The 19,508-nt window shown below is 58.6% G+C and overlaps 6 protein-coding genes across 6 annotated transcripts; 2 read left to right on the forward strand and 4 right to left on the reverse strand.

Moving 5' to 3' along the window:
• Window positions 1-1,859: 1,859 nt before the first annotated feature.
• On the reverse strand, window positions 1,860-2,543 carry ACRALDRAFT_1064199 (uncharacterized protein; the record flags this gene model as incomplete). The annotated part of the gene is made up of 1 exon (XM_071016921.1): window positions 1,860-2,543. A coding segment is annotated over exon 1 (652 nt), but the record flags the coding sequence as incomplete, so codon positions are not given.
• Window positions 2,544-3,325: 782 nt separating this feature from the next.
• On the forward strand, window positions 3,326-6,043 carry ACRALDRAFT_1082099 (uncharacterized protein). Its single transcript, XM_071019255.1, has 2 exons — window positions 3,326-3,920; window positions 4,013-6,043. The coding sequence occupies exons 1-2, from the start codon at window positions 3,570-3,572 to the stop codon at window positions 5,822-5,824; spliced, it is 2,163 nt and encodes a 720-aa protein (XP_070874826.1). The 5' UTR covers window positions 3,326-3,569; the 3' UTR covers window positions 5,825-6,043.
• Window positions 6,044-6,619: 576 nt separating this feature from the next.
• Window positions 6,620-7,494, forward strand: ACRALDRAFT_1070998 (uncharacterized protein; the record flags this gene model as incomplete). Its single annotated transcript, XM_071017815.1, has 2 exons — window positions 6,620-7,190; window positions 7,289-7,494. 2 exons carry the CDS (start codon window positions 6,620-6,622, stop codon window positions 7,492-7,494), a joined length of 777 nt encoding a protein of 258 aa, XP_070874827.1.
• A 625-nt stretch (window positions 7,495-8,119) lies between these two features.
• ACRALDRAFT_1076731 (uncharacterized protein) lies at window positions 8,120-13,250 on the reverse strand. The gene is made up of 2 exons (XM_071018531.1): window positions 9,287-13,250; window positions 8,120-9,198 (listed from the first exon to the last, which is right to left on the reverse strand). Exons 1-2 carry the CDS (start codon window positions 13,052-13,054, stop codon window positions 8,131-8,133), a joined length of 4,836 nt encoding a protein of 1,611 aa, XP_070874828.1. The 5' UTR covers window positions 13,055-13,250; the 3' UTR covers window positions 8,120-8,130.
• A 428-nt stretch (window positions 13,251-13,678) lies between these two features.
• On the reverse strand, window positions 13,679-16,264 carry ACRALDRAFT_2034808 (uncharacterized protein). The gene is made up of 4 exons (XM_071020763.1): window positions 15,451-16,264; window positions 15,361-15,389; window positions 14,722-15,229; window positions 13,679-14,684 (listed from the first exon to the last, which is right to left on the reverse strand). Exons 1-4 carry the CDS (start codon window positions 16,167-16,169, stop codon window positions 14,075-14,077), a joined length of 1,866 nt encoding a protein of 621 aa, XP_070874829.1. The 5' UTR covers window positions 16,170-16,264; the 3' UTR covers window positions 13,679-14,074.
• A 428-nt stretch (window positions 16,265-16,692) lies between these two features.
• Window positions 16,693-18,588, reverse strand: ACRALDRAFT_2122599 (uncharacterized protein). The gene has a single exon (XM_071023846.1). The coding sequence runs from the start codon at window positions 18,418-18,420 to the stop codon at window positions 16,822-16,824; it is 1,599 nt and encodes a 532-aa protein (XP_070874830.1). The 5' UTR covers window positions 18,421-18,588; the 3' UTR covers window positions 16,693-16,821.
• Window positions 18,589-19,508: the final 920 nt, after the last annotated feature.

A 19,508-nucleotide genomic window follows, 5' to 3' on the forward strand; every position in this document is an offset into this window, starting at 1 on the left:
CGGCGGCTATAAAATATTGCCGTCAGAAGTGCTGTGTCGAAGAGTCCAGCCCGCACGTTAATATCGGCGCCCCTATCGAGTAGAAGTTGGATAATCGTCTCGTGGCCATGGAATATTGCCGTCTGAAGTACTGTTCCGTAGGGTCCATTCTGCATGTTAATATCGGCGCCCTTATCGAGTAGAAGTTGAATAGTGGGTATATGCCCCTTGTATGATGCCATGTGAAGTGCTGTTCCGTATTCTCTACTCTGCGCGTTAATATCGGCGCCCCTCTCGAGTAGATATTGAATAGTGGCTATGTGGCCATTGGCTGATGCCGCGTGAAGTGCTGTCCGGGTGCCGTAGGATCCACCTTGCGCGTTCAGGATTGCACGGGTAATCTCTGCCACTTGACCTCCTTTTACTTCGCCCCGGGGTTGATTGCCGCTGTTGCCCAAGAAAGCAGCGGCTTGACCGTCAAGGAGTTTGCCTATAATGTGTGAATCGATGCCTAGAAGTGAAGCGTAGTAGAGAGGACTAAATGTCTCTCCCTGAGTACCCGGATAAATACTCTCGTAACCTTCGACACCTAAGGAGCGATGTGGATCCCATATGCGTAACCAGTTCACGGTGGAGTCGTAACTGAATAGCTGCAGGATTTGGGGCTCGAGTCGAACACGATCCCGGCCACTTCGGTAATGTTCCACCCAGTACTGGGCGGCATACAGTGCCAGGGCCAAGTAGGATGGTGTGGGTACTAGCAGAACTGCGAGGCAGATGGATGCCATGTCCGTATGGGCTTCCTGCGGTTCCACCTTGTAGCATCCGGCGCCGCGGAATGCGGCGTCGGTCTTTTGGGATTCCAAATATTCACGGACAGAGAAATGAGCGAGTCGCACAGTCCCGCGGAATTCCCAATAGTCGTCTCTCGCTGAATAGATCTCGACGAGTCCTGGGCAAACTCGATGTATCGAGTCAACGGTCCTGAGTTTGCGCTTTGGATTATACCTCGGCGGGTCGTCAAGCTGGACGGCGATTCCGTCCGTAAGCTCCTGAACCGTCAGGGGCCTCTTCGCACAGCAAAGAATTGTCAGCATCTGCAGGGCGTACGGCTTCGAAGGAGCAGGGATGTTATCGAGCATTCTTTTGTAGGTCTCGTCGAGTGTTGGGGGCAAAGAGTCGAGGAGCTGCTCGAGCAGGTCCTCACTCTCCGGACAAGCGGCTAAAGCTTTGAATTGGCATTCCACCCATCGGAATCTATCTCGGGTTAGCAGACGGTTTGGCCGGGTGGCTAAATGAAAACTTACACTCCTTGAGCGCGTGTAGTAAGCGCCGTCTCGATTTGGGGGTGAAAATCGGCCCACCGTCGAAACCGTCTCTGAAGATGCTGGGAGATGAAGGATGCGATATCGCCATCGATGGATTCATTCTTCATTCTGATGATTTCCTCGTGCGACGCTTCCAGGCTGTCGCGAATATCCATCTCGTCTCGACTAGAAACAAGGAGGTGCAAGGTCGGCCCCCCGGCCTCGCGTAGGTCGGCAAGGGTTTCTAGCAGGGTCTCGCGGTGCCTGTCCCTCGGGCTCTCGTCCAATGCGTCCAGGACGATATAGACGTCGCGAAAATTCCGCACGAGATGAACCAGGCACTCTAGGAGAGCCGATTCCGGCGGCGTTGCGTGTTTGTAGGTGTCGTGCAGCCGCGAGAGATGCGTGTGCTCATTGTCAAGTTGGGCGGACAGCTGGAGCACGAGCGCACGTAGCATGGCCGACGCATCTTGCTTGCTTTCGTCGTTGAAGGTAAAGTAGAAAAAGGCCACACCGACGCGCGGGTTTCCCCTGCGGTGTTGGAAGATGGACCGGATCGTGGTCGCGGTCAGCACCGATTTACCGCATCCTGCAAAGCCCACTAGCCAAAGAAAAGAGTTGGGCTGCGTGAGCCAGGTGGTATATTCAGGGCCTTCGACGAACCACGACCCCGTGCCGGGATGCTTCTTCTTGAGCGCCTCGTTAAAGTTGATGGAGGCATCGGGCGCCTTGAGCCAGGCCCCGATTTCCGAGGAGACCTGGCTCGCTCTGACGAGGTCGAGCAGCGCCTTGCTGTCGTCGATGCCATCCTGGATGTTACCAATATCGTTCTGCTGTAGCACCTGGACGGCAACGGACAGGCAGGACATGATGTCATCAACGTCCTCGTCCAGCTTCTGCAGAGTGCTCTGGCGGAAGGGGTAGGTGACGCGGCGGGTAGCAGCGAGCGCGCCAGCCCTGATTCCTTGGCGAGGTGTGTTCTTGAATTTGTCCAGCTCGTCTTCCAGCCCTTGGATGGCCTCGGTGCAATCCTCTATGCAGGACCTCACGCTTGAGAGTAGATCATCATCTCCGGGTCGGGCTGGGCGTGCGTCGAGCTGGCGGTGCAGGTTTTCGAGAAAGTCGAGAAGATGGGCGAGTTTTCCGGCCGTGTGGTCGACGGCGGACCCTCGGTCTCGGTAGGCCTCGTAGTACTTGATCAGGGCCTTTGACACGGAGACGCCGAGGGATAAGAGCGAGAGCGGATCCGCCATTTTTGCTCGCTGGGGTTAGAATGACGAGGGAAGAATGACGAGGGACCTGCGACGTTCAGAAGCCTGGTGGTGACGAGGTATGAAAAGTCAAGCCAACCAGTTTGCAGCCGCCCCAGGCAGCAGCGCAGCAGTTGGGCAGAGAGTTCAAGCGCGGGCGATTGGTCAGGATGGTGGACGCAAAAGGCAACTCGTCAGGCATTCCTTCGCCCCGCGATGCCGTATCTGCCAATACAATGGCCTACATTGTCGGCCTACATGACGGCCACCCATCATGGGACGCACTTGCGCCTCGCTGCTTCGCCGGCTCGAGTCTCTGGAAAGACTGCCAGCCTCCGGCAGAATCGGTAGCTCATTTGAACGCTCTATGACTTGCAGCGTCCTGGAACTTGACCAAGCTCAAGTGCCGTCCATTTAGGCTGGCTTCCTGAGAATACCAAGGTCGAGGTACGAAGTAATATGGCCCTTGTCGTTGAGAGGCGTGACCTAAATCGCCGGGTCGGCCCGGGGACCGGCCCCTAATTTTCCGGTATCCCTACCTATTCGTACGTACCTACATGTAGGTACATGTACTTCAAACCTCTGTCGGAACTGACTTATTCCGTCCGCTCGTTACGTTCTGTTATACGGCCTGCGACATGAGATCCTTACGTAACTTGGACCTGAAACTTGATTACCTAAGACCCCTGCTCAGAGTCAACCACCGAGTGACATTTCCATCGTCCATCCAAATGAATCCTCGTCCCAGTTCCCACCACAAGAGAAGAGGCCACGCAAGCTCTGTTTCATGCGACTGCGCAGCAGGATAGACGGCTCAATTCGATTCTTCGGCCTCATTACATCATAACACAGCAGCAGTAGCCGGTCCCCCGGTTCTCCAGCCCACCATCCCCGAACCACCGATTCGCACCGAGAAGCGCACCGACCCCAGATCCAGGGGAACCGAACTACCGCGAAGCAACTTGAAAGGGGCCCCGGGGAGGGGGTGTGTGTGTTCCCGTGGGATGTAAAAGGGTAGGCGGCATACTCTCTCATGGCCTTTCCGCCGTATAGCAACGGCTTCCAGCCGCGCACGTCGGGCTACTTCCCGCGCGGGCCGCGGCGACGAACCGACGGCATGATGGCCAAGTATCATCACTACCAGGCTGTCGCTACCAGGACGGCTCACAGGCTGGCCACCTACCTGCGATCGAAGCGCTTGGGCTTTGTCGTCAACCTGGCGTCGCGTGTCGCCTCGCGAGTCCAGATGAACTTGAGCCCGCGTCGCCTCTTCAGCTTTCCCCATCTTCTGTTTGCCCTCTGGGTGTTTCTTCTGCTCTGGGGGGAGGATTGGGTTTTTACCAATAGCGTCAAGAGTTGCAGGTGGGATAGCTGGGAACGTTGGGTATGCTTCTGTCCTTTTCTTTTCTTTTTTCTTCCCTTTCTTCTTGCGACCGCACTCTCCCTATAGCAAGCTAATCCCTCTCCTCTCCCTAGCCATCAGGATCCAGTCCTCACCACCTCATCCTCATCGCCGACCCGCAACTCATCGATCCCCACACGTACCCCGACAGGCCGTGGCCCCTGGACGACCTGACCCTCCTGATCACCGACAATTATCTACGACGTGTATACACCCGCCTACAATCCCGCCTGCGACCCGATTCCGTCTTCTTCCTGGGCGACCTCTTCGACGGTGGACGAGAATGGAAAACCGCCACGGGCGACTTCACCGACTCCCGGTGGTCACGTGAACATCGCCCTCGTCTGGAGAAGCAGTATGTCAAGATGTGGCGGAAAAACTACGGCGAGCAATTTTGGCTCGACGAGTACGCCCGCTTCGGCGACATCTTCTTCGAGAACTGGAAGCTGGGAGGGGACAAGCCCGGACCGTGGCAGAGGGGTCGGAAGCTGGTGGCCAGCCTCCCCGGGAACCACGACCTGGGCTTCGGGAACGAGATCAAGCTCCCCGTCCGCGATCGCTTCTACGCCCACTTTGGCGAAGGGAACCGGGTAGACGTGGTGGGGAACCACAGCATCGTGTCCGTCGACACGGTGTCGCTGAGCGCCGGCTCGTCCGACACGCTCCGCCCCGCCGATTTCAAGCCCATCTTCAGCCCCATCGACGAGTTCCTGCGAGACGTGTCGCACGCGAAACGGAGGGCCGTGGAGCGGGAGCTGCGCTTCTGGCGGGGCGAACCCGAGGGCCCGGCCTTCAAGCACGCCGTCGAAGACGCCGAGACGGCCGACGTCGACCACCTGCCGAGCCTGAAAGAGGCCGCCGACGCCAACTCGGAACTGCCCACCATCCTCCTCACCCACGTACCCCTCTACCGCGAACCGGGCACGCCGTGCGGGCCCCTCCGTGAGCGCTGGCCGCCCACCCCCCCGCCGCCGGGCCAGACCGACCCCGTCGAGCCGGACCACCGCAACGCCATCCCCATCTCCAAGGGCTACCAGTACCAGAACGTCCTGAGCGAGGAGGACTCGGTCCGCCTGGTCAAGAGCATCGGGAACGTCGTCCAGGTCTTCTCCGGCGACGACCACGACTACTGCGAGGTGATCCATTCCGAGCGCAAGCAAAACGCCGCCGAAATCACCGTCAAGGCCCTCAACATGGCCATGGGCGTCAGCCACCCCGGCTTCGTCATGGTGAGCCTGTACAACCCCGTCGACGGCCACGGCAACCCCCTCCCCGGCGCTCCCGACCGGACCATGCAGACCCACCTGTGCGTGCTGCCCGACCAGATCGCCACCTTTATCTACTACGCCATCTTTGTCGGCGTCACCCTCGCCGTCATCGCCGTGCGGGCCATCCTGGTCCCCGTGCTGAACCTGACGCCCTTCAGCCTCTCGGCCGAACAGAACAGCAACAGCAACAGCAAGCCGACAACCTCTTCCCCCTCGTCCCTGCTGCCGATGTACGACAAGGCCAAGCAGGAGGACGACGGGACCTACGACATGCAGTCCACGTCGGCGTCGTCCGGGTCGTCCAACTACCTGGCCTCCCGGCTCAACGACGTCTCAAGGACCCGGAGCTCGTCGCTGACCTCCAACAGCGGCGTGCTGGCCCCGGGACGCCCGCCGTCCAAGCTCCATCACAGCAGCAAGAGGTCCGTGCCGAGGATCGACATGTACAAGGACGAACTGCACCGCTACGAAGATAAGAAGCCGCGGTGGGTCTGGAGGAGGTTGTCGGCGCGGTCGATGAGGTCGATACGGCTCGTCTTTCGGGAGATGTGGGCGTGTATATGGAGAGTAACGTGGCTTTCTGTATTATTATGGGTTTACCTGACTTATAAGGGATGATTTGGTTCTAATGTAATCTAGTAATGATGGGCCTGGGCTAGAAAGACCGATTGATTCTACGGGAGGTTTCATGCGGTCGTAATCAAGCAATGCTTCTTTCACCATGTCATACTCTTCGTCTCACTTCTACTCAGAGTCTATGAATCTGAAGGTGGATCAACAATGGGACACCCTCTTTGTCAAGATGACAATGCATAGCTTTGATCAGGTCCGAGGAATAGCTTGAAACCGTAAGGAAGCGACAGTTGCTGACCCTTGGTCGTTCAGGAGTGATATATCCTTTCTGTCTGTTATACTATGGAATATGAGCATGCCTGGGAAGATGTTATCGTCGCACATTAAGCGTTAAATGACTCTGGAGCGAATAAGAGAGTCCCAAAGGCTCGTCCCTGTTTCCAGACTCCCCTTGTCTCTATTGTCTACCTTAATTCGACTTGTGAGAACTGACCTACTTCTCGCTTTCTCTGTCTCCGCCTCCTGGTTTGCCCTTTGCTAAGCTTGACAGTTCTGGTTTCTCTGGAAGTTTCGTGCTTTGAAGCCTTTCATTCCACTAAACACCAGGTGTCCAAGTCTCAAACGAACTCTTGACTTCCATGATGGCCTCAACGGTTCATACTGAGAAGCTCGTCTGTAGCACTGTAGATGTCTATATATCTCCTTCATCTGCAATCTCTCCTGTTCCTATCATACTATCTCATCAGCATTCATCAACATCGACTCTTCCTCCAAGTAAATCACCATATCCATAACCCAACACAATCCGTGCGGCCAACGAAAGCAAAAGACTCTCGAAACATGCCCAACAACACCAGTAACAACCAAAACACCCATCACGCGATGCGGCCAGGACCGCAGACCCGATCAAGAACGGCCCGTCAACGTCGAAACGCCATCCCCAACCTCAACTCGCAAGAAATCAACCGCGCCCAAGAACTGAGACACCGATTCCGCAACCTGTCCATGGCATCCCCCCACTCCGATGCCGCCGGTACGTACCACCACTCCGGTTCCGACGCCGATGCCGACACCGACTCGGACCGGACCTCCGACTCCGACTCCGACTCGCCCACATCCCCCTGGCGGTCCTTTCACGGCAACGGTACTGCCGGGGAAAGACCCGCAGAAGAAGACGAAGAAGAAGAAGACGCCGCATCCTCCATCGAGCGCGATTTCCGCACCGTGCTCGCCATCTCCGTCGCCCACGCCGGCGGCCGCCACGACACCGTCCACGACATCCTCCGCGCCTCGCTGCAGGCCTTGACCCAGGAAGCTGTCCACCGCGGCGTCACTGCTCCCTCTGGGGCCGTGCCCGTCCCCTGGACCTTTGTGATGCATGCTGCTTCTTTCAATTTGGTTCGGTTTTTGTGTAAGTGGCGTCTCTCATCTCTTTCTTTCGTTTTGTTTCTCCCCTCGACCGCGAAAAAAAGAAGATGACATGGACTGACTGGCTTCACCCACCCACAGTGCTGCCGAGCAACTACCCTCTCCCGGCCCGCGTGGTCTACGGGCAGAGACCCATCCCTCTACGCCCGCCCTTTGTGAACTGGGGCCTCCTGGCCTTTACAGTGTCGGTGTCGACCGACCTGGTCGTCGGCTTGCCCCGCTTGATTGCTTCGCAGTATACGCTCTGCCCAGGCATGCATGGGGAATTTGTGGAGCTTGAGTACTGATGGAGGAAGGCGTTCGCCGAAGTGGTATATTTCTGCCTTTATTCTGAAGCGATGCACTGGGCCGGGCAGTCCCTTGCTGCCGAGCTTTTATGAAGCTTGCCAGCACGGTGAGAGGTTGTAAGACTGTATAAGATTAGGGAAATGTCGGCTCTTAGGGCCGTCCGGAGTGCGAACAGGAGCAAGGTAATAGACGGTCTAGACGGTTTCCGTAAAAGGCGTTCAATATAGAGGATGGTATAGAAGGGGGTTCTTAACATGGGAAAACTGCACCTGTTGTCCAAGCAGCGTGCCAGGGGAACACGCAAAAGATAAGGCCGCCGCAAAAAGTCGGTCATTCGAAGATACACATGATCAAAACCTCAACGAGGCCGAGTGAAAGAACCTCAACTGAATGCATTTGACCTATACATAAATATACACCAAGGCACAGAGACAGGCCATATCCCCTTGCCGTTCTTTTCCTTTCCAACGCCTGGCAAAAAAATGCCTCATAACCAGACCTCAAGCCATTAAGATGTAGAATTAGAGAATCAAGTCCGTGGGCCGCAAACGTCCAAAACCGAAAAGGAAATAATAATAATATACCCCAGACTGAAACTGAAGTGCAAACCGGAAGCCAGGGGAAGAAAAGACAAGCTACGAGGCCGAAGGTGGCCGTGACTGATGTCCGGGCTTCTTGATGACGAGCTTCAGGCGCTTCGGCGCAGGGGGCGGTCCTCCGGCGGCAGCGCCACCGTGTTGGGATGGCGTTGGACTAGCCTTGGACGGCCCCATCGATGAAGACCCAGATGAAGGGGCTGGTGCGGCCCTTGACGTCGCAAAGGAACTGGGCGCGCCCGAGGGCAGGGGCTTGCGTTCCGAAGCTCCCGTGGGAAGAGGCTTCCGCGCCGGCTTGCCGGGGAGGCCACCGGAACCATATCCAGTGACACCAGAAGCACGCCTCTCCGCGTGCCATGTCGACGATGTGGGCGCCGGTGAAGGGCGTACATGGAGCGGCGAGCCAGACTTGCGTGACGCCACGTGGACCGAGTCTCTGTCTCTGCTGATGCCATGCTGCGGTCTAGAATTCCTCAGAATCCGCTTGAGATGAGGATGCTTGAGCGTCACCATCTTCCGAGGCCGGACGCCATCGCCCCGGATCCCATCGACCCGGACGCCATCGCCCCGGACGCCATCAACCCGAGCCCCATCGAACCGGGGCCCATCAAACCGGGACCCATCGACCCGGACCCCATCGACCCGGACCCCGGCCCCGACTCCAGTCCCGACTCCAGTCCCGACCCCAGGCCCAACTCCAGCCCCGACTCCGGCGCCAAGAATCTTCGAGCTCAGCTTGGGCCGCTTGGTCGCCGGCGGCAGGTCGTCGCCGCCGTTTACCTTATCCATCCGAGGCCGCTTCTGCGGCTTGCTGGCTGCTTCCGTCTTCACCAGCGGCGCGGCAGGCTGGGCCAGCACCACCGGCCGGTACGGCGCTTGCGCGACGATGGAATCCCCTTCGGGCCTGATGGGGCCTGGCGTGGTGGACGACACAGACGGTTGTCTCGGCTGTGCCGTGGGCGGCTTGATGATTCTGGCCTTGTTGGGGTTCACAATGAGGCGCTTGAGCTCGGGTTTAGGGGTGGTTTCGAGCACCTTCGCGACCACTTTCGGCTCCGGTGGCCGGATAGGTTCCGCACGATAAAATGGTGTAAAGGTGACCATGAGCTGAGAACAAACCGTGTCAGTTCCTGCTTGAATTGATGAGGGGCAGCGGGTGGAGGAAAGGGAAAAAGAAAAAAAAAATGCAACATACCCTGTTCGGCGCTCGCTGGAGCGGACGAGAAAACTTCCAGCGCCGCGGCAGCGGCAATGTGATGGTCCACTCGTCCGACACATCAAACATGAGAGAACAAAACTCGAGAAGGGTGGCCACTTCGGCCCTGCCGAGGATGTCCTGGTTCATGGCCGTCCAGACGGCTTTCTGGATGGCGTGCCGGTGGTGCGCGAACTGCTCCTTCATCTCCGTCTTGAGGGCGGCGAGGGCCGCGTCCAGGTTGCGCTTGCGCTCAAACTCCTCGCGCCGCTCCTTGGTCTCCTTGTCACCCGCCTCGATGACGAGCATATCGTCCTTAGCGTCGTCGTCATCGACGTCCATGAAGGAGGCCTCGGCGTTGGCGCCCGGCTCCGGCTTCGGTTCCGGTTCCTTGGGCCGGGAGAACTCGCCAAAGGCGAGGCCGGCCAGGCCCTGGCTGAAGACCTTGAGCAGCTGGTGGCGCACGTACGGCGACTTGTCCGTGCTCAGGGTCCGCAGGAGGTGCGGGAAGAGGAGGTCGTCCATCATGAAGCCCAGGTCGACCAGGGCCTCGAAGGCCTTGATGCGGACGAGGTCGTGCGTCTCGTCCTGCAGGTACTGGACGAAATCCAGCGGCTTGGTGGGGATGACCTTGGCCTTCATGAGGCGCTGCAGGCAGTCGAGGGCGGTGATGGTCCAGATGTTGTGGTACGAGTTGGCCCACTCGTCCATCCTGCGGTACCGCTCAATCTCCTCGAGGGCTTCGGCGAGGAAGCGGTCCTCCTCCTCGGTCTTGGCCGTCTCCTCGAGGGGCACCTCCGACTCGGGCCGCTTCTCCGGGATGAGGCTGGTGGCGAGGGCGTCCAGGAGCTTGACGATGTAAAAGTTGTCCGAGTAGGGGTTGTTGGCGTTGTTGTTGAGCTGGATCTGGTCGAGCAGGAAGCGGCGCGCGCGCTCGGGGCACTTCCCGCGGCTGTCGCGGACGCGTGCCACGGCCATGGGGATGGCGCTCCGCACGATGTACTGCTTCCTGTCGGAAAAGTCGTTGGGGCGGGGCGTGTGGGTGCCCGGGAAGCAGCAGAGGTCGCTGAAGGTCTTGAGCAGGTGGTACAGGCCGATCATGGGGTCCTTCTGGCCGGCGACGCCGTGGCGGGGGAGCTGGCTGCAGGCCATGGTGCGGATGCCGTGGAAGTAGCGGCGGTCGACGAGGGTGCGGGTCAGGATGGAGGAGACGAGGGGGTGCGAGGGAGACCTGGCCAGATAGATCATGGTATCCTGCTGCGCCACCACGTCCCTATCCTGCTGGAGCTGGGACACGTACATGTACGACTCGGAGTTGGTCTTCATGGTGCAGATCCACTCAAAGTCGGCGTCCATGCGGATCCATTCGTACGACTCTTGGTCCATCCTCTTCTCCATCTCGGGCGGCCAGTCCAGCAGGTCCCACTCCTGCACGTCCTCCTGGGCCTGGAGCACGTCGCCGAGGCAGTAGAGAAGGGCTTCCTCGGCGTTCTCGCCCGCGTCGGCGGCGCTCTGGGCCGCGGCGCGGTCGCGCTGGCGCCGGCTGCGCTTCAGGCGCTTGTACTTGGTGTTGTAGGGGATGTCGTACTTGCACTGCCTCGCGCCGGCGGCGTCCTCCTTGACCTCGACGATGTGCTCGTAGGGGGTCCCGTCGGCCTCGTGGATCCGGATGGTCATGGGGCCGGTGAACCAGGGCTGGACCTCCCCGCCGACGAGGCCATGGTGGCGCTCCTTGATGGCGCGGAAGAAGTCCTTCTTGTCCAGCTCGCGCGGGGCGTTGGCGGTCCGCGCCTGGGTCTGGCGCAGCAGCATCTCGACGCACAGCTTCTTCTTGTTAAATTTTTGGGTGACGTCGAAGCGAGGGCACCCCGATCCGTACACCCACTGTTTCCAGAAGGACTCGAGACGGCTCTTAGAATTCTTCTCGCAGACCCTCCGGAACGACTCGGTGTTGATGAGCCAGTCGCTCTGCCGCTCGCCAATGTTCGCCTTGTAAAGTATTCTAGAAATTATGCGGGTGAGATTGGTCTGGGCAGGTGCCTTGGCCAGGCGCTTGTCCAGGATGAACATGACGACGGGCGCCTTGAGGCGCATAAAGTCCATCTCAAAGTTGCCAATGTGGAGGTACTGGCCGAGGTCGTACAGCGAGGGGCGGTCAATGTCGACATCGACGAGCCGGTCGGACAGGGTCTTCATGTGGAACCTGTAGTCGTTGTTCCCGCAGAGCTTCTTCAGGTAGAGGTCGGTCATGTAGTGGGCGATGCCGATGACGACCCAGAGATCGCAGCGGCGGCTCGGCAGGAGATTGATGCCGCTCCACTGGGTGGCCAGGCTGTGGACGAGTTTCCGGGTCACGTCGACCTCGACGTCGGGATCGACCACGTTCTCGGGGAACAGGAGGCGACTGCTTGCAAAGGCGAGGGAGTGCAGGGCCAGGGTGTCTTCTACCATGTCGTCGACGAAACACAAACGGTATTCCTCAAAGGGGTACCTGGCGAAGGTGAGGGTGAAGAAATCGGCGGCCGAGGGTAGGGCCTGGCAAGTGTTGAAGACCTCGTCGGCGCGGCCGGGCAAGCAGAAGGCCTGGATCTTGAGGGCGTTGGCGCCGAGCTTCTCGTCGTCGGCCTCGGGTCGCCAGGCGCCGGACACGTCGACGGCTTCGAAGGGACCGACGGCGAAGGCGAGTTTCTGGGCGGAGGTCTTCTTGTCGAGGTCGAAAGTCACAATCTTCTTGCGTTCGTCGGCGGGGTCGATGATCTCGTCAGCCACGTAGCCAGAGCAGAGGGCGGTCATCTCCAGCAGCTTGTCCTCCTCGGAGAGCCCAAAGTCGAGGTAGGGGTCATGATGGGCGGCGCCGGGGCCGGTGCCGTTGGTCATGTGGGCGGCCGTCGGCCCGTTCTTCTGGGTGGCGAGGGGTTGTCCCAGGGCGTCGCCCAAGGTCCTGGGGAACTTGATGGAGATGGACCAGGCGCAATTCTGGCCGTGGTCGTCGATGCAGGGGAAGATGCAGGAGGCGGTCCCGGGGTCTATGGTGTGGCGGGTGTAGAGGTGCGGCCACTTGAGCTCGCTGGGGTCGACGCCGACGAACTGAAGGCCATCGCGGATGTTCTTGGTGGTGAAGGGGATGGTGATGCGGAATTCTCGATGGGCGAGGCTGGAGCCACCAGAGTCGACGAGCGACGAGGACTCGGCGGCGGAGGATGAGACGGGGTTGCTGGAGGGGACGCGGATCTTGATGGGCCGCTTCTGGGTGGAGGAGGCCAGGTCCTCCAGTTCCTTCAGCGAAATGCGTATGGATCCATCGACGGGAGTCGAGCCGACGACTTCTCTATCTTCAGCGGCTGCATCGTTCCGTCGGGAGTGGAGGAGGGGGCGCATCCTGATGCGACGTAGGTCGTGATGGGTGGCATCCCAGTTGTAGTGTTTGGGGTAGGTCAAGAGGCGGTAGGGGTCGTTGTAGGTAGCGGCGAGCTTCCTGGGCGGGGCAATGGGTTTCGTATCTTTGAGGATCTCGACCTCGATGTTGTGCACGTCGATCTCGGATTGTCGCGCGTCGATGGCGATCTCGTCCAGGGAGTCATCTTTAATGTTTGCGATGGTGAGCTCGCTCTTGCCGTGAATGCGCTTCTCGCGAAAGTTGACCTCGAGGAAAACCTCCTGACGGATGACGAAGTAGGGTCGGAGCGGTTCGTCGTTGAGGGGTGGGAGACCCTCCTCATCGAGCGTCGTCGGCTTGGCTTCCTCTGGGGGAGGCGAAGACGCGGACATGGTGATGGGGTCGGGAAGGGTCTGTCGTTACGAAGGGGAGTGGTCGGTGATGGAGTAAGCCAAGCGCCTAGGTATGGGAAGAATCGACGATGGATTAGTGTTTCTCTCTCTTTTCGCCAGCCGTGGATGGTTCCGTTGGTTCCGTTTAGGTGCGAGGCCAAAGGAAGAACCAGAGCCCAGTCATTGTGGCCAAACTCTAACGCTTCTTTCGCTGGAAATAATCGTAGGTCGATGTATGAGTTGATGATGTCGTGCTGTGCTCTCGTTCTTGCGATGCAACAACAATAGAGCGATGAGCGATTGAGAGGCGATTGCGTGGGTTGACAGGAGAGAGGGAAAATCTCAAGGACCTGCCCGTTGGAGGTGGTGATGGTGGTGGTTATCCCAGAGGGCAACTACTAGCTGGGGTAGCTTGGTCGTGCTTTCCTTCGAGGAGAGCGCGTCGCCAGTCCCGTCGTCACGGGTGGGGCTTGGCTTACCTAACTCTGCCGGCAGTATTGATGACTAAGCATATCTTTACGAGCAATGTCAAGCAGGATCCCTTCGGACGGTCTCCGTATATTAAGCAAACACCTCTCATGATGATAAGGCTGAAGCAAATTCACTACAACTTCACAAACAAAGCAGTTCCCGTGTCTCTTCTTGAGTATACACGCCAGAAAGCTCGGAGTCTGTTCTATGGCATCATTGCCATGGCTGTTAAAGTGCATTCGCTACTCCCAGTCTCCACTTGCCATCTAATGATATTGGTACAAAGGGACGGGCTATCCCGTCCTGATATCCATGCATAGTAGTAATGACATCTCCTGCCTCGCGCCGTACCAATAAACAATAACCCAATGCCGAAGAGACACTCTTCATGATAGAGGTCAGACCCTGTGCCCACAATGAAATGACCGAAACGCCAACCTACCGCCAGTCCTGTCCCCGCCCCAATCTTACAAAAATGATATCACGGTGCCCGCGAGGAAGTGAGAAGAATAAAAAACAGAAAAGAAAGAAAAAGCGCGCCATCCCTCTTCACGGCCGACTCCTCAGCTCCCGGCGTTTCTTCCGGGCACGCGCCTTCAGAAGCTCCTCGTCCATCAACTCCTCCGGCAGCTCAAACTCTACCTCGCCCATATCCGGGATGGGCTGTCCCCACGCCAGGACGCGACGGCCGGCGCGACGGTGCTTATTCAGCGCCGCGTCGCGTTCGTGTTTCTTCTTGAAGAACGATGTGAACTCGCGTGGCGGGGGAGGCGTGGGCTTTGCCTTTGCCGTCTGGGGCGTCTTGCCCGCCGTTGCCGCCGCCGAAGCAGAAGCAGCACCACCAGCGCGCCCCCGCCTCCGGGTGGTTGTTTTGGCGACAGGCGTCCTCGACCTCGCCGCTCCTTCCACCCTGGCCGGCTTGGCGATGGATCCTTCAACGACGCCGCTGTCGTCAGCTGGCTCGGCCCCTTCCGAGCCGTTGCCTTTTGTATCATCGTCTTCTCCGTGTCCATCTTGCTCCCCCTCCTCTTCGTCCTCCTCGCTGTCGGCCACTTCCGTCCTCCGACTTGCCCGACCCCCGCGCTCTTTCGCAGCCCCGTCGTCCGACGAGTGTTGCGAGGCGTCTTCCCCTTTCCCGGTCTCGGCATGGGGCACGATCCTTTAGTGCCTTGCGGCGCTTTTCCTCCCGGCGCCACTGGCGGAACTTGTCGAGAATGGCCTCGCATCCCTTGATGAAGTGGTCCCTCGCCGACTCGAACGTCTTCTTCTTGCTCTCGGTGACGCCGCTCACTCCCATGATCCTCAGCCAGTCTTGACCCTGGAGCCCGTCCAGCAGCCGGACGATCTGATCCCTCTCATGCTGCGCTCGGCCTCTCTCGGTGTTGCGTATGGACCGTTCGATCCTTTCGGCTTTCTTATGTACAGGGATATACAGCTCGTCTGGTAGGGGGTCCTCGCTTAACGTCTTGCCCTTGTAACTATTCCCAAGGAAGTCTAAATCAATTCGCTGCGAGTCGAAGAGGTCTTCATAAAGAGCGTCTCCGTATCCACGAATTGGGTATTCCCCTTGTTGGGGTGGATGGTGCGAAGGAGCGGGTGTTGGGTCGGACAGGGACGGTGTGAAGAGCGGTGCAACGACGTGGCCTTGGTAGTATCGTGGAGAGGAGTCGACAACGACAATCGGGGTATCGGCGTTCAAAAGGTCTACGAACGGGAAAGGAAACGGAACATGTCAGCACATCTGCCTCGGGTGGCCTTTACATTCATCCCATGGGGAAGACACGGTCGCCGGTACTCGGCTTTCAGGTAGATTCTGGATAATGGGTGGCACGCACGCTGTTCCTTGGGGTCATTCCCCCATGACCTCGTCATAGTCCGGGAAGTAGGCCGACAGCTCGCTCTTGAAGCGGGTGGCCTCCTGGGACCGTAGCTTGCGGCCACCTCGCTGCTCTTTCGCGTCACTAGTCTCGCCGGGGTGCAGGCGATCGAGTTCGTGGCGTATCCCGTTGACTACCTTGGCCCGGTGCTTGGTCAACGGAGGCTGGGACGAGGTATCGGTACTGCCGGCCAAAGCGGCCCGAGTGCTGCGTGAGGGGAGGGAGGTGACATTGACAACCGGTGCGGCTGGTGTGAGATTGTGGTGATGTGGTTCGGGAGGCGGGTGTTGTTGATCTTGTTCATCTTGTCCTTGTTGATCTTGTCGGTGGTGTTGTCGTCGAGGTTGCGGGTTCGGTTGCGTGTGTGATGGCTGCGGCCGCTGTCGTGGTCGAGGTTGTCGTTGTGAACGTGGTTGCGATTGCTGGGTAACCGCGTCGTCGGTGTCAATGGATGACCTGCTGCCAGTTTTCGGAGCCTCGTTCTCCGTCGGGTCAGGGTTTGAGACACGCGTCTCGAGAATAATCTGCACGTCGGTACGGGATCGCTTCGAGGCCGGACCGTCCAATTCACCATCGACGGAATTCAACCGCCGCTTCGTGCGACGAGGATGGGGCGCCGCCGCCGGATAGATCATGTGTTGGGCCTGCTGGTCGGCCTGGCCGCGGCCTCTCCCACGGCGGTTTCCACTGCCCTTCTCACTCCCACTCCCACTACCACTACCACCAATAGCAGCCGCCCTCTTGCTGGAGCGCGTGCTGGTCGTCATCATCGGTGCCATGGGCGCTGCCGTTGCGACGGCCATGGGAAAATTTGTCCCGCCGTCGGGGGGCGTTCAATCTCTTCTGTTGTGTCCGAAATCGTTGACGATAAAAGAAAAAAAAAAGTCGTTGGTCAATTGATTTGTCTTGGTCAAGAAAATTTTCGTCATGGAGACAATGATCCAATGGATCTGGCGTCGCGTTGCCCTTTGACTTCCCTTTAGTGGCGCGCCCAGGGTCAAGTTCAGTTGTTTGTTTGGTCGCAGCTGCCGGTTGCGGGGATGCTGGGTCCTGATAGCGAGGTACGTACCGCTACTGTCACTGTACAAGGAAGTTGATGCACTGGAATGAGGTGGTGATGGTTACAAGTTTTCCGAGAAGGTACAGTACAACGTACTTAGTACTCGCTGATTGCGTACAACGTACTCCGATAAAGTACTTAGGTACCTACCTGGTATCTTACGAGAAATGGGTTCACTAACATCTTCACTCTAGCCTCGTCGACCGCCAATCCAATGGAGGTCTGGAGCCGGTGATGCCATAAAGTAAATAGACATAAGAGGTAAAGGTGGTCATCCCTGGATATCTACTCAGCGGTAGGAGATCATAACTACGCACTGAATTACTAGAGAACTCCCGTACAGCTTCAATCCCTCGACGTCAACCCCCACCAGACTCAGCATCGTTCCTCGCCGACGTCACACGCATCTTCTCCAACCACCTCGTCATCCCCCGCGTCTCGCGAGCCTCCACTGCCGCCTCCTCACCCTCCTTCTTCTCCTCCACGCCCTCGCCCCCGTCCCGCTCCTGCTCCGGCACCTCCTTCTCCTTCCCGCCCATCAGCTTCTCGAACGTCTGCCTTCCCCTGCTCCGCGTCTTGACGTACGCCTCCAGCCCCACCAGGACGGCGTACGTTTTGGAAATCGTCACCTGGGACATATCGACCCCGGTATCCCGGAGGCTGCGAATAAAGGCCCGGAAGCTGGACGACGTCGGCCGGTAGTGCCCGCTCAGCGGTGCCAGCGACTTCAGCCTCCCGTCCTCCACCTGGATCAGGCCCGCCGCCGAAATGCGCCCGCCCTGCAGGAACGACGAGTGCTGGAACACCCCGGAATCCTTGATGCCCACGTACACCCGGAAGCTCGTGTCCGCCACGAAGATCCACGTGTTCTTGCGCACCGACTTGCGCAGCAGCTTGTCAAAGACGGTGCCCACCGACAGGTGCGCCACCTTCCGTGGACCCTTGGCCTGGTCGTACTCGGGGATCGCGTACTTGGCCGCACGGTCCGCCTCGCGTGCCGACTCCATCGACGACGTAGATCGGCTTGTTGCCGACCCGCCCTCGTCTGCATCCCCGTCTTCGGAACCCAGTGTCCAGCCCGGACCTGCGGATTCCGGCCACGAGGGGGTCGGGTCGTCGCGGGGGACAATGCCATGGATGCTGTCCCTGTAATCGTCCTCCGACGTGTTAATCAGGGCGCCGTTCTTGGCCCAACACAGCCGGCCCTCGCTGTCGACGGTGACGAGGTAGTACTGCCGCTCCTCGCGAGACAGGTAACGCACGCGCTCCCGCTCCAGCCGGTCGCGCGGGCACACCACCATGTCGATGTACCTCCCTTCGCCGTAGTCGAGCCAGTAGAAGAAGTTCTCGTTGGTGTCCGACTTTTTCCATTCTTCGTGGTAGGCCCGCAGGTTGCTTCCGTATCGGTGCTTGTAGTCCACCATCTCCAAAAAGTATTGCAGCCCCATCATCTTCGCCTCCCGCTTCCTCTTGGCGATCGCTTCCTTCCGCTGCCGGCGCCTCTCGGCTCGTTCCTCGCCCGTCTCGTCGGCTGCGTCGGAGTGTGTCGCGGATAAAGAGGACGAGTCGTCGGAGTCCGGGTCATCATGGCCCGCCCGCCGAGCGATGACGGCCGCCTTTTTCCAGTTCTTCCGCGCCGTGGAACCAGCGGTTCCCACCCTGGAGAGCGGACAGTGTGCATCCTCGTCGGAGGCGCCGGTGTCGTGTTTGGGCCGCGGCTTGGTCGTCTCCCGGAATTGCGCTTCTTGAATGGCCGCCACCCACCTGGTGGAACTGTCGAGTCCCAGACCCTCCATCTCTCGTCTCGAACGGTAGCCACGGTATGTCCGTTGGATGACGGTGGCCGCCTTTTTGGCCCGGAGTCCCTCAGAGCTCGTACTGTCGTGAGAGTGAACCGACTCGCCTCGGAGCCTCGTCGACCCTCCGTCGCACTGCTCCTGCTCGTGCTGCTGCGACATGGAGAGACTTTTGACTCTCTTGGTCTTCGTCTTGTTCTGGCCCTCCTTCTCCTTCTGCACGCTGTAGATCTTCTCAAACTCCTCGTTGGATGGAGGCACGAGAGAGGCCAGGTATTCCTTCTTTGACCTGGAGCTGCTCGCCGTACATGTAGTGGTGGCGCCACTGCTATTCACGGCCTTTAGGGAAAAGATCGATTCTGGTCGCGATACCGTGTCCTCCGATGGCAACGGTGGTGGCGATGGCACTGAAGATTCCGAGAGTTGCGCTGGTGTAAGCCCAGGTTCCGGTGGCAGTTGGGGGCTTGAAGGGCCGGATGTGTTGGATGTGTAGGGACGCGTCATCGTCGGCACAAGAGGTATACCGCTGTACTGCGTCGCTTCAGTCCATGCCCTTACTTTTTTTTTTTTCCCCCTTTTGGTCGACCAATGTGGGAGGAATCAACTAGCAGCGAAAAGCAAAGGGACTTTAGGGAACACTTCCTACGCTTTTCTCCTCTGCACTAAACAACAGAAACGACCTCACGAGGAATGCAGTGGAGGGACACTGGTCGAGGTAGAGGCAAAGAGAAGCGAATTCGTACCTGGTCCGCCGCAGCTGCGAGATGTTCTGTAGTGGGCTATCAAGGCCGGACGGGGAAACAGAGAATCGAGCACCAAGGTAGAGTTGTGATCGGCTCTACGAGAAATTGATAAGAAACAAGCAAAGCCAGCCCATTGACTTGTATCGAGCCTAGGTCGGAAAGGACAAAAATATAAAAGCAGCGGCTTGGAAGCGATAAAGGTATGAGTGAGTCCGCGATGAACTGCTGTGGGAAGTGAGTGGCTAATAGACTCCCTGTCCTAACTCATGACAAGAGGCAGTCGACTTAGCAGCTGGTTGTCTGATGGCACGACGGTGGATACTATGAAGGGACGTGGCCGAAAATATATTGTCGACTAAGACTGAATGTCATGCCCAAGACTGGGAATGATCTTGACCTGCGGTTATGGCTGGTCTGTTAATGTACGTCCGTCGGCTTGCCCCTCTTCCACCCATCGGCAATGCTTCTCCTCATCCTATGCAAATCCAGAACTGGTGAGACCACGGC

The sequence above is a fragment of the Sodiomyces alcalophilus genome, assembly GCF_042370955.1.
Source record: "Sodiomyces alcalophilus JCM 7366 unplaced genomic scaffold ACRALscaffold_4, whole genome shotgun sequence".
In the NCBI taxonomy this organism is placed as follows: Eukaryota; Fungi; Ascomycota; class Sordariomycetes; order Glomerellales; family Plectosphaerellaceae; genus Sodiomyces; species Sodiomyces alcalophilus.